Below are 14,004 nucleotides of genomic sequence, written 5' to 3'. Positions count from 1 at the left end.
ACAACCACTAGATGGCAGGTGTAACCACATTTTTGTGAGACGGTCAAATTCGAAGTGTCAAACTATTGAATCTTTTTAGTTGGCTATATGAAAAAGATCTAAAGGGAATTGTTTTTCAACGATATTGTAGCGATATTTTTCGATGACCATGATGGTCATAATTATGATTTAAGTCTAGCAAAAGTATCCCCCAAAAAACAAAACATGTTTAATTACTATTTTTCGGTCTATAGACCCCCATCGACGGGCTACATACTCATCTACAGTTATCAGATAATTAATCGAGGGGCCCGAGGGTGACCCAGAAACACTCACTTTTTAACAGAACTTGCGGACCCGTCTCGTGCCAAATGGATTACAGCTGCTGCAGCTACAGTAACAGTTCAGTGTTGTGCGAATTTGGGAGTGTCTTGTTTCGGTAGTAAAATTCTAAACTGCGGGATTAACCTAATTGTGGGGGAGAATAACGGGGTACAAACATCAACTCTGTTAAATCTTTCTTCTGGTTTGTTTGGTTCGTTTTCGGCTTGCCTCGAATAGTTGTCGTCAAAATATTTTTCTATACACCATGGTCCACAAATATGGTAAGTGCCTACATACTTTTTCGTAAATGTTTTGTTTGTGTACAAGTTTTAAACTATCGTAAACGTTTATTCGATACCGTTTTTAGAACATTTAGGTTTATTTGCTGTCATAGCCGAAAAGTATTGACAAGCAGAAAATTACAGAAACGTATCCGTGTTTTTTCCCCCACTTTGTTGCCAACTATGAAGCCAGAATCGAGAGAATTAACGTTAGCTTGTACATTTTTGGAAGAGACATGAAAACAGGAAGTATGTTTCCATGAATTCATATATATACTGGCATGGAGCACTTTCACACTGCCATGGTAAGGGAAGTAGTTTAGTTTACTCATAAATAAACTTTAGGTAGTTGTAGTAAAGCGAGTGAGGCACATCACAAGGCTGTTAATTACGCTACACCTCCCACCTGGCTTCGGTAAACAGCTGTGCACGCGCATACATTCTATACTTAGACTACTGCAGTTCTGATAACAGACAGTCCCTTTCCCCGCCCATAGCAGCACCAAAAGTTAGAGAAACTCTTCAACAATGAACAAAACTATGCACCAACTCTGTCCTTGTGCTTTGAGCCTGACAATTGTACAATATCCTATGATATGTGTGTGCCCGATAAAACCATAATTTGAGGCTTTTCCTAGCATGCATTTAGGCTTGTCTTATGCTATGGTAGAATAATATTGCCACTTGTTTCAAAGACCAAAATGGTCATGTGCAAGTCACATCTGATCAGTTTCTTAACATTTCATCACAACGACTGGCTTGGTGAGGGTTGTAACATGAAGGATCCCTGTTGTCAGACACAGAGAGGGCAGTGGGTCTCCTGAGACAGTACCAGGACAGTCTGACCAGTCCAGAGGAACAGGCCCTGAAGACCAGCGTGGGGAAAGTCTCCACCATCTTCGGCAGCCAACTCTTTCATGCACTATTAGGTAAGACACAGAAAATACACATATTGAGACTTTCACTATTATTATTTTATGAATAACGAACCCATAGGGCACAGACGTCTATTCCATGTTGGTTCAAGTCATTCTATTGAAATGACGTGGAAACAATGTTGATTCAACTAGTGTCTGCCCAGTGGGAAGTCTCAGTCCAGCCCCACAACAATACAAGCAAAATTATTTTTCAAATCACTATATTCTAAATCAATTAGTGTATTTAGTAACAAAACTCATCAAGAGATTTTTTTTATTATACTTATGTCTCTGCTCATTATCTTTCTAATGAGAAAATTAGCAACTCACTAGTTGTTTTTGGTGTGGGCTGAGTATTGCCTCTGGCCAAAGCTTCAGGATGTAGACAACAGGGTCAGGTTATATTAATTTGTGTGGGAAGTTAACTGAGCCTAAACATTTCTCAATTAAGTCCCATGAAAGAGGCCTTTCAGTGGCCTCTCACAAAGGTTTGCTGTATCCTATTAAATCCTATTAAACATGCCCATGACACAATGTACTCTATCTATGGGGCTGATCACAAGCCCTCTCACAGGCTATCAGACAGCTCAGTTCAAACCTCTTTACTTTGTAAAAGAGTTACACATATTTTCAGTCGTTTATTTGCGCTGTAAAAGAGTTGCACATTTTCAGTTGTTTATTTGCACTGTTGGATCTCATCCTAACTTGATCAGGATCATCTCACAGAAAGAGTTATTATTAGATATGGTTCACTCACAACAGCCAAAACACTGCTGTATGAGGTGTAAAAAGAGGATGTTACCAGTCTACAATAGCTTTTTCAATACTATGAATGTGCTTGACCTCACCACATCTATCATTGCCTAACTGGAACAATGATCTCTTGAGTGTATTGCAACGATACCTGAATAAGCCGTTAGGGCCCCAAAAGGGCTCCTGTGAAACTACATTTCACAGTCTTTTTACCCTGCAAAGGAGACATGTGAGTTCAATTTAACCAATGCTTGAGTGGCCCCTCTAATTACCATGGCCATGCCTTAATGATGCTAGCCTGTGGGTTTGCCGCCACTGCTGCTCTACCCAGAGCTCTGGAGCATCCATGGGGGATGGGTGACCATGGAGCAGGGTTGAGGACTGGAGAAAAGGGGAGACTGAGGAGGCTGTCCACCCTGATTAGTGACCTCTCCAGACGTGGATGCCTGCCTGCCCAAACTAGTTGAACAAATACATTGATGATAATGTGCTATTAGCAGAACTATTGCTGTGGTCTAACTAGAAAAGTATGTGTTAATCACAACAAAGAAAATACAAGATATGTTGCTCTATCTGTCTTACAGTTGAGTTGGTCAATATATCCAGTATTCAAAAGATGGCTTTGTAAACCACATATACTCCCCTCCGTATGTATTTGGACAGTGAAGCAAACATTTTTAATTTGGCTTCTATATGCCAGCATTTTGGATTTGAGATCAAATAATAGAATAATAGTGAAGACATCAAAACGATGAAAAAACACATATGGAATCATGTCGTAACCAAAAAAGTATTAAACAAATCAAAGTATATTTTAGATTCTCCAAAGTAGCCACCTTTTGCCATGATGACAGCTTTGCACACTCTTGGCATTCTCTCAACCAGCTTCATGAGGAATGCACAGTCTTGAAGGAGTTCCCACATATACTGAGCAATTGTTGGCTGCTTTTCCTTCACTCTGCGGTCCAACTCATCCCAAACCATCTCAATTGGGTTGAGGTTGGGTGATTGTGGAGGCCAGGTCATCTGAATCAGCACTCCATCACTCTCCTTGGTCAAATAGCCCTTACACAGTCTGGAGGTGTGTTGGGTCATTGTCCTGTTGAAAAACAAATACTTTTTTGGGGCAGTATATGCGGCGCTTTGTTTATAATGCACTGTCTGCGCTCCCTTGAGGATTTCCCAAGTTGATGTACAAGAAACCAAACAGCCTCAGATCACGCGCTCAGGTCATGTTCGAGCCTCGGATTGGACAGTGAAACACACACGCTCGCAACTGCAGGCGTCATGCTGTCATGGCTGAAGCCAGCGCAATTTCCTACTATTTATGTGTCCAGGTTCAACGTGGGACGTGCCTCATTATAAACAAACAGTCGATTAAATTCATGGTTAATGCATCATTTTCAGATTTAATAGAATCGATTAATAGACAAAACAACGTCATTGAACCAATTGACTGGCCAGAGATCAGGGCATTCATCAGCAAAGACGCAGTGCAAGCTAATAGTATTTTGGATACCAAATTGAAGTCAAAATTATTCATGAAATTGAAGTGTGTCAGCTGTATGGTGATTTGTGATTCATAACTTACATTTTACCGGTACTACCAGTAGTAGTAGGCCAACTGATAACACCAAGACGGAATGCGTTTGAAGTGATGATGCGCCGCCGAGAACAGCTAGCATGTCCAGCAAAGTACATCGCCAGTGGCATGCACACACTTCGTGCAAATCAGCAGCTCCACAATGATGTGATCAACTGTCTCCAAAGTGTGGGCTTCTCGTGGCAACCAGACGAGACAATCGAAGGAGGATGCGGTGAGAAAAGTTACTGGGCTCGAATTTAGTCAAGCTTTCTCTATATAGATTGATGCTTCTAATTGTGCATGTTATAAACACATTTATTATTTTGATGATGATAGGCTATAATCTATGGTTGGATTTATGCATTTTTTTCCAATGCTACATTCATTTGGCAGACAAAACTTGATTGACCCTCTTTCTACAAGGCCTAGTCTATGAGAGGCCTAATCATATTTGTACGAATATTTTGTTAACGCCAGTAGGCTATGGAGATGCATTCAGATAAAATTGTATTTGTCACATGCGCCAAATACAACAGGTGTAGACCTTACAGTGAAATGCGTACTTACAAGCCCTTAACCAACATGCAGTTTTAAGAAAAATAAGTGCTAGGTAAAAAATAGAGAAGTAAGAAATAAAAAGAACAAATAATTAAAGAGCAGCAGTAAAATAACAGTAGCGAGGCTACTTTCCTTCCAGTTCTCTGCTGCCAATGACTGGAACGAACTGCAAAAATCGCTGAAGCTGGAGACTCATATATCTCTCTCACTAACTTCAAGCACCAGCTGTCAGAGCATCTCACAGATCATTGCACCTGTACATAACCCATCTGTAAATAGCCCATCCAACTACCTCATCCCCACACGGTATTTATTTATTTATTTTGCTCCTTTCCACCCCAGTATCTTTACTTGTACATTCATCTTCTGCACATCTATCACTCCAGTGTTTAATTGCTATATCGTAATTACCTCGCCACTATGGCCTATTTTATTGCCTTACCTCCCTTATCTTACCTCATTTGCACACACTGTATATATACTTTTTTTTCTACTGTATTATTGACTGTATATTTGTTTATTCCATGTGTAACTCTGTGTTGTTGTATGTGTCAAACTGCTTTGCTTTATCTTGGCCAGGTCGCAGTTGTAAATGAGAACTTGTTCTCAACATGCCTACCTGGTTAAATTAAATAAATGTGAAATAAAAAAATATACAGGGGGTACCTGTACAGAGTCAATGTGCGGGGGCACAGGTTAGTCAAGGTAATATGTACATGTAGGTAGAGTTAAAGTGACTATGCATAGATAATAATCAGAGAGTAGCAGCAGTGTAAAATGGGGGTGGGGGGGGGGCAATGCAAATAGTCTGGGTAGCCATTTGATTAGCTGTTCAGTGATCTTATGGTTTGGGGGGTAGAAGCTGTTAAGAAGCCTTTTGGACCTAGACTGGGCGCTCCGGTACCGCTTGCCTTGCGGTAGCAGAGAGAACAGTCTATGACTAGGGTGGCTTGAGTCTTTGACAATTTTTAGGGCCTTCCTCTGACACTGCCTGGTATAGAGGTCCTGGATGGCAGGAAGCTTGGCCCTAGTGAAGTACTGGGCTGTACGCACTACCCTCTGTAGTGTCTTGCGGTCGGAGGCCGAACAGTTGCCATACCAGCCAGTGATGCAACCAGTCAGGATGCTCTCGATTGTGCAGCTGTAGGACTTTTTGAGGATCTGAGGACCCATACCAAATATTTTCAGTCTCCTGAGGGGGAATAGGCTTTGTTGTACCCTCTTCACGATGATAGTTTGTTGGTGATGTGGACACCAAGGAACTTGAAGCTCTAAACCTGCTCCACTACAGTCTCGTTGATGAGAATGGGGGCGTGCTCGGTCCTCCTTTTCCTGTAGTCCACAATCATCTCCTTTGTCTTGATAACGTTGAGGGAGAGGTTGTTATCCTGGCACCATAGGGTCTCATCGTTGTCGGTGACCAGGGCTACCACTGTTGTGTCGTCGGCAAACTTAATGATGGTGTTGGAGTTGTGCCTGGCCATGCTGTCATGGGTGAACAAGGAGTACAGGAGGGGACTGAGCATGCACCCCTGAGGGGCCCCCGTGTTGAGGATCTGCGTGGCAGATGTGTTTTTACTTACCCTTACCACCTGGGGGCGCACCGTCAGGAAGTCCAGGATCCAGTTGTAGAGGGAGGTGTTTAATCCCAGGGTCCTTAGCTTAGTGATGAGCTTTGAGGGCACTATGGTGTTGAACACTGAGCTGTAGTCAATGAATAGCATTCTCACGGAGGTGTTCCTTTGTCCAGGTGGGAAAGGTTAGTGTGTAGTGGAATAGAGATTGCATCATCTGTGGATCTGTTTGGGCGGTATGCAAATTGGATCGGGTCTAGGGTTTCTGGGATAATGGTGTTGATGTGAGCTATGACCAGCCTTTCAAAGCAATTCATGGCTACAGATGTGAGTGCTACAGGTTGGTAGTCATTTAGGCAGGTTACCTTAGTGTTCTTGGGCACAGGGACTATGGTGCTCTGCTTGAAACATGTTGGTATTACAGACTCAGTCAGGGACAGGTTGATAAATGTCAGTGAAGACACCTGCCAGTTGGTCAGCGCATGCTCGGAGTACACGTCCTGGTAGTCCGTCTGGCCCTGCAGCCTTGTGAATGTTGATCTGTTTAACCTCTTACATCTAGACGTTCCGCTAGCGGAACACCTGCTCCAATATCCAATGATGGGCGTGGCGCGAAATACAAAGTCCTCGAAAATCCGATAAAACTTCCATTTTTCAAACATATGACTATTTTACACCATTTTAAAGACAAGACTCTGCTTTATCTAACCACACTGTCCGATTTCAAAAAGGCTTTACAGCGAAAGCAAAACATTAGATTATGTCAGCAGAGTACCCAGTCAGAAATAATCAGACACCCATTTTTCAACCTAGCATATAATGTCACATAAACCCAAACCACAGCTAAATGCAGCACTAACCTTTGATGATCTTCATCAGATGACAATCTTAGGACATTATGTTATACAATACATGCATGTTTTGTTCAATCAAGTTCATATTTATATCAAAAAACAGCTTTTTACATTAGCATGTGACGTTCAGAATTAGCATACCCACCGAAACTTCCGGTGAATTTACTAAATTACTCACGATAAACGTTCACAAAAAACATAATTATTTTAAGAATTATAGATACAGAACTCCTCTATGCACTCGCTATGTCCGATTTTAAAATAGCTTTTCGGTGAAAGCACATTTTGCAATATTCTAAGTAGATAGCCCGGCATCACAGGGCTAGCTATTTAGACACCCAACAAGTTTAGCCCTCACCAAAGTCAGATTTACTATAAGAAAAATGTTATTACCTTTGCTGTTCTTCGTCAGAATGCACTCCCAGGACTTCTACTTCAATAACAAATGTTGGTTTGGTTCAAAATAATCCATAGTTATATCTAAATAGCGGTGTTTTGTTCGTGCGTTCAAGACACTATCCGAAAGGGTAAAGAAGGGTGACGCGCCCGACGCGTTTCGTGACAAAAAAATTCTAAATATTCCATTACCGTACTTCGAAGCATGTCAACCGCTGTTTAAAATCAATTTTTATGCCATTTTTCTCGTAAAAAAGCGATAATATTCCGACCGGGAAATCGTGTTTTTGTACAAAGAGAGAGAAAATAAAAACATGGTGTCGCCCGTGCACGCGCCTCAGTCTGATGGTCCTCTGATAGACCACTTACCAAAGGCGCTAATGTTTTTCAGCCAGGGGCTGGAATTACATCATTTAGCTTTTTCCCGGGTTCTGAGAGCCTATGGGAGCCGTTGGAAGTGTCACGTTACAGCAAAGATCCTAAGTTTTCAATAAACAGAGCCAAGAAGCCCAAGGAATGGTCAGAGAGGGTACTTCCTGTACAGAATCTTCTCAGGTTTTTGCCTGCCATATGAGTTCTGTTATACTCACAGACACCATTCAAACAGTTTTAGAAACTTTAGGGTGTTTTCTATCCAAAGCCAATAATTATATGCATATTCTAGTTTCTGGGCAGTAGTAATAACCAGATTAATTCGGGTACGTTTTTTATCCGGCCGTGTAAATACTGCCCCCTGGCCCTAACAGGTTAAACAGCGGTTGACATGCTTCGAAGTACGATGAAGTATGTGACATTATATGCTAGCTTGAAAAATGGGTGTCTGATTATTTCTGGCTGGGTACTCTGCTGACATAATCTAATGTTTTGCTTTCATTGTAAAGCCTTTTTTAAATCGGACAGTGTGGTTAGATTAACGAGAGTCTTGTCTTTAAAATTGTGTAAAATAGTCATATGTTTGAGAAATTGAAGTAATAGCATTTCTAAGGTATTTGAATAACGCGCCAGGGGATTCCACTGGCTGTTACGTAGGTGGGACGAAATCGTCCCACTGGCCCTAGAGAAGTTAAAATCAATTTTTATGCGATTTTTCTCGTAAAAAAGCGATAATATTCCAACCGGGAAACCCTGTTTTCGTTCAAAGACGAAAAAATAAAAACATGGTGTCGCCTCGTGCATGCGCCTCAGTCTCATTGTTCTCAGATCGACCACTATCCAAATGCGCTACTGTTTTTCAGCCTGGGCCTGCAGAGTCATCATTCACCGTTTTGCCGCCTTCTGAGAGCCTATGCGAGCCGTAGGAAGTGTCACATTACAGCAGAGATCCTCAGTTTTCAATAAAGAGAGTGTAGAAGGCCAAGAAATGGTCAGAGAGGGCACTTCCTGTTTGGAATCTTCTCAGGTTTTGGCCTGCCAAATGAGTTCTGTTATACTCACAGACACAATTCAAACAGTTTTAGAAACTTTGGAGTGTTTTCTATCCAAAGCTATTCATTATATGCATATTCTAGTTTCTGGGCAGGAGTAATAATCAGATTAAATCGGGTACGTTTTTTATCCGGCCGTGAAAATACTGCCCCCTAGCCATAACAGGTTAAAGGTCTTACTCACATCAGCTACGGAGAGCGTGTTCACACAGTCATCCGGAACAGCTGATGCTCTCATGCATGCTTCAGTGTTGCTTGCGAGCATAAAGTAATTTAGCTCGTCTGGTAGGCTTGTGTCACTGGGCAGCTCGAGGCTGTACTTCCCTTTGTAGTCTGTAATAGTTTACAAGCCCTGCCACATCTGACGAGTAATATGATTGAATCGTATTACAATCTTAGTCCTGTATTGATGCTTTGCCTGTTTGATGGTTCATCTGAAAGCTTAGCGGGATTTCTTAAAAGCTTCCTGGTTAGAATCCCGTTCCTTGAAAGCAGCAGCTCTACCCTTTAGCTCAGTGCAGATGTTGCCTGTAATCCATGGCTTCTGGTTGGGGTATGTACGTGCGGTTACTGCGGGGACGACGTCATCGATGCACTTATTGATGAAGCCAGTGACTGATGTGGTGTACTCCTCAATGCCATCGGAAGAATCCCGGAACATTTTCCAGTCTGTGCTAGCAAAATAGTCCTGTAGCTTAGTATCTGCGTCATCTGACCACAATCAGGAGGATGGAATTATGGTCAGATTTGCCAAATGGAGGGCGAGGGAGAGATTTGTACGCCTCTCTGTGTGTGGAGTAAAGGTGGTCTAGAGTTTTTTTCCCTCTGGTTGCACTTTTAACATGCTGGTAGAAATTAGGTGAAACGGATTTAAGTTTCCCTGCATTAAAGTCCCCGGCCACTAGGTGCGCCGCCTCTGGATGAGCGTTTTCCTGTTTGCTTATGGCCTTATATAGCTCATTAAGTGCGGACTTAGTGCCAGCATCGGTTTGTGGTGGTAAATAGACAGTAAATAGTGTGGTCTACAGCTTATCATGAGATACTCTACCTCAGGTGAGCAAAACCGTGAGACTTCCTTAATATTAGATTTCGTGCACCAGCTGTTGTTTATAAATATACACAGACTGCCACCCCTTGTCTTACCGGAAGCAGCTGTTCTATCTTGATGTTGCAGCATAAACCCCACCAGCTGTATTTTATCCATGTCATCGTTCAGCCACGACTCGTTGACACTTAAGATTATAGCTCGTCTATTTTGTTATCCAATCATTGTACGTTGGCTAATAGGACTGATGGTAGAGGCAGATTACCCACTTGCCGTCGGATCCTTACAAGGCACCCCGACCTACGTCCCCGATATCTCTGTCTCTTTCTCATGCAAATGACTGGGATGTTGGCCTTGTCAGGTGTCTGAAGTAAATCCTTCACGTCTGACTCGTTAAAGAAAAAATCTTTGTCCAGTACGAGGTGAGTAATCGCTGTCCTGATATCCAGAATCTCTTTTCAGTCATAAGAGACTGTGACAGAACATTATGTACAAATAAGTTACAAATAACGTGAAAAAAACACACACAATAGCACAATTGGTTAAGAGCTCGTAAAAAGCCAGCCATCTCCTCCAGCGTCATTTAGATCCTCAGGAAATGAACTCATTATTATACATCAGCATTTTAATTTTATTACAATTATTTATTGTCAATCATTCTTGAATTAGAATTTGTTTTAAATAGTCTACTTTATTACCCTATATATAGATTGAATTACGAGATTGGATTGCACTTTTTTAACAGGAATAAAGAACCTGTCACAAGTTATACTTCCCATTGTGTTTAATTTCTCATGGTTATAACAACATTGTAACATCTGCATTCTTTTTAAGAAGAATAGTGTAGGTTTTAGCATGGAATAATATAACTCTTGAAGCTTACGTTAGGCCTAGAGCCTGCACAAGTGCCTAGGACACTGTGGTAGTACTGTTATTCCTTATAAACTTCGTGGGTTTTTTTCTTCTTTTTTTTCGCCTCACTTTTCTGGGGGGAAAATCTGTTTAACAGTGAATCAATTTTGTCTGGCCTGAGGGCAAACCAGATGGGATGGCGTATTGCTGCAGAATGCTGTGGTAGCCATGCTGGTTAAGTGTGCCTTGAATTCTAAATAAATCACTGACAGTGTCACCAGCAAAGCACCCCCAAACGATCACACCTCCTCCTCCATGCTTCACGATGGGAACCACACATGCGGAGATCATCAGTTTACCTACTCAGCGTCTCACAAAGACACAGCCGTTGGAACCAAACATTTTAAATTTGGACTCATCAGACCAAAGGACCGATTTCCACCGGTCTATTGTCCATTGCTCGTGTTTCTTGGCCCAAGCAAGTCTCTTCTTCTTATTGGTGTCGTTTAGTAGTGGTTTCTTTGCAGCAATTCAACCATGAAGGCCTGATTCCCACAGTCTCCTCTGAACAGTTGATGTTGAGATGTGTCTGTTACTTGAACTCTATGAAGCATTTATTTGGGCTGCAATCTGAGATGCAGTTAACTCTAATGAACTTGTCCTCTGCAGCAGAGGTAAGTCTGGGTCTTCCTTTCCTGTGGCGGTCCTCATGAGAGCCATTTTCATCATAGCGCTTGATGATATTTGCGACTGCACGAATTCTTGAAATGTTCTGATAATGTTCCATTATCCCAGAAACCCTAGACCCACTCCAATTTGCATACCGCCCCAAAAGACCACAGATGATGCAATCTCTATTGCACTCAACACTGCACTTTCCCTCCTTGACAAAAGGGACACCTATGTGAGAATTCTATTCATTGACTACAGCTCAGCATTCAACACCATAGTGCCCTCAAAGCTCATCACTAAGCTAAGGACCCTGGGACTAAACACCTCCCTCTGCAACTGGATCCTGGACTTCCTGATGGGCCGCCCCCAGGTGGTAAGGGTAGGGAACAACACATCCGCCACGCTGATCCTCAACACGGTGCTCAGTCCCCTCCTGTACTCTCTGTTCACTCATGACAGCATGGCCTGACATGACTCCAATACCATCATCAAGTTTGCCGATGACACAACAGTGGTAGGCCTTATCACCGACAACGATGAGACAGCCTATAGGGAGGAGGTCAGAGACCTGGCTGTGTGGACCAGGACAACAACCTCTCCCTCAACGTGATTAAGACAAAGGAGATGATTGTGGACTACAGGAAAAGGAGGACCGAGCACGCCCCCATTCTTATCGACGGGGCTGTAGTGGAGCAGGTTGAGAGCTTCAAGTTCCTTGGTGTCCACATCACCAACAAACTATCATGGTCCAAACACACCAAGACAGTCGTGAAGAGGGCACAACAAAGCCTATTCCCCCCCATGAGACTGAAAATATTTGGCATGGGTCCTCCGATCCTCAAAAGGTTCTACAGCTGCACCATCGAGAGCATCCTGACTGGTTGCACCACTGCCTGGTATGGCAACTGCTCGGCCTCTGACCGCAAGGCACTACAGAGGGTAGTGCGTACGGCCCAGTACATCACTGGGGCCAAGCTTCCTAACATCCAGGACCTCTATACAAGGCGGTGTCAGAGAAAGGCCCTAAAAATTGTCAAAGACTCCAGCCACCCTAGTCATAGACTGTTCTATCTGCTATCACACGGCAAGTGATACTGGAGCGCCCAGTCTACGTCCAAAAGGCTTCTTAATAGCTTCTACCCCCAAGCCATAAGACTCCTGAACAGCTAATCAAATGGCTACCCAGACCTCTCTGTTACGCTGCTGCTACTCTCTGTTTATAATTTATGCATAGTCACTTTAACTCTACCTACATGTACATATTACCTCAATTATCTCGACTAACCGGTGCCCCCGCACATTGACACTGTATCGGTACCTCCTGTGTATAGCCTTGCTTGTTATTTTCTTGCTGCTGTTTAATTATTTGTTACTTTTATTTTCTATTTTTTACTCAACACTTTTTTCTTTTTTTTTTCTTAACTTCTTAAAGCATTGTTGGTTAAGGGCTTGTAAGTAAGCATTTCACTGTAAGGTTTACACCTTTTGTATTCGGCGCATGTGACAAATAACATTTGATTTGATATTGACTGACCTTTATGTCTTAAAGTAATAATGGACTGTCATTTCTTTTTGCTTATTTGAGCTGTTCTTGCCATAATATGGACATGGTCTTTTACCAAATAGGGCTATCTTCTGTATATCACCCCTACCTTGTCACAACACAACTGATTGTCTCAAACGCTTTAAGAAGGACAGAAAATACACAAATGAACTTTTACAAATATTTATGACACCTTCAAATGGGGGGACTAGATAAATAAAGTGCATTCATTTCTAAATGGTTAAACCGATATGTATGAATTTACAAAAATTTAAAAGGGGACATTTTGTAAAGGGAAAGAGAACGGGGGATACCTAGTCAGTTGTACAACTGATTGCATTCAGCTGAAATGTGCCTACCGCATTTAACACAATCTCTCTGAATCAGAGAGGTGCAGGGGGCTGCTTTAATTGACATCCACGTCATCAGCGCCCGACTTACTGTGATGGAAAACATTTCATCTCAAATCCAAAATGCTGGAGTATATCGCCAAATTAAAAGTTTTAGCTTCACTGTCCAAATAAATACATAGGGGGGTGTATGACTATCCCAACAGTTTAGGTCTGATATACTAAAGAGTAGGTTGGGCTGCAGCGAAGGGGATCAGGGTTCCAAGCATTCCACACTGAAGTGTCTGGATCCTGGGGCAGGAATGTGCAGCAAAAGGCTGGGGCTGGAGGTATGGTAGAGTAGAGGGATGTAGATGTAAAAACAAAAAGCTCATGGCTGCCGTGCCGTGCCATCCTCACCCCCTGTTTCTCCTGGCCTGCGTGACGACATATCTGAGTTCAGCCTGAGGATATAGCCGAGAGAGTTTGTGTGAGAGAGAGTGTCTCAGGTGCAGGGGCAGAGCAGGGTCAAACGAGACCGGGTTCTCTACTCAACATGTGGTTTTAATCATCAGCCTAGGCACAGGGGAGGTGCTGAACGTTTCCACAGCTAAAGGGAATACGGGGTAACTCATCGCATTAGCCTCTCAGATACTCTCTGTTGTTTGCATTCACGGGCCGGGATTCGTGTGAACTGGGGAAGTTTGGGATTTTTGTGTTGCAACTGTCGCTACTGTACCTTTTTGTACAGTACCTATTTGAAAATAGGTAGAAGGGCTTTGCTTAGGCTATTTGTTGTAGTGTCATTGTTGTAGTGGTGAAGGTAGTGTCATTTTAGTGGTGGAGGTATTTTTTCACTGGCTGTATTTGTGTTGTTGCAATTGTATTGCTACCGGTATGCTCTGCCACAGTGGGAAC

At 42.6% G+C, this 14,004-nt stretch overlaps 1 protein-coding gene across 1 annotated transcript in view; it reads left to right on the top strand.

Moving 5' to 3' along the window:
* Nucleotides 1-53: 53 nt before the first annotated feature.
* Nucleotides 54-14,004, top strand: part of LOC106604729 (disks large homolog 3) — a 141,554-nt gene continuing 127,603 nt past the window's right edge. Inside the window, exons 1-2 of the mRNA XM_082975177.1 lie at nucleotides 54-584; nucleotides 1,382-1,513. Coding sequence (XP_082831303.1) covers nucleotides 569-584; nucleotides 1,382-1,513 — 148 coding nt within the window. The 5' untranslated portion in view covers nucleotides 54-568. The remainder of the gene's footprint in view (nucleotides 585-1,381; nucleotides 1,514-14,004) is intronic.

Source organism: Salmo salar, chromosome 05, assembly GCF_965601325.2.
Source record: "Salmo salar chromosome 05, fSalSal1, whole genome shotgun sequence".
NCBI lineage: Eukaryota > Metazoa > Chordata > Actinopteri > Salmoniformes > Salmonidae > Salmo > Salmo salar.
The sequence above is the reverse complement of the archived record's forward strand: the minus strand, read 5'-3'. Positions and strand labels throughout refer to the sequence as shown.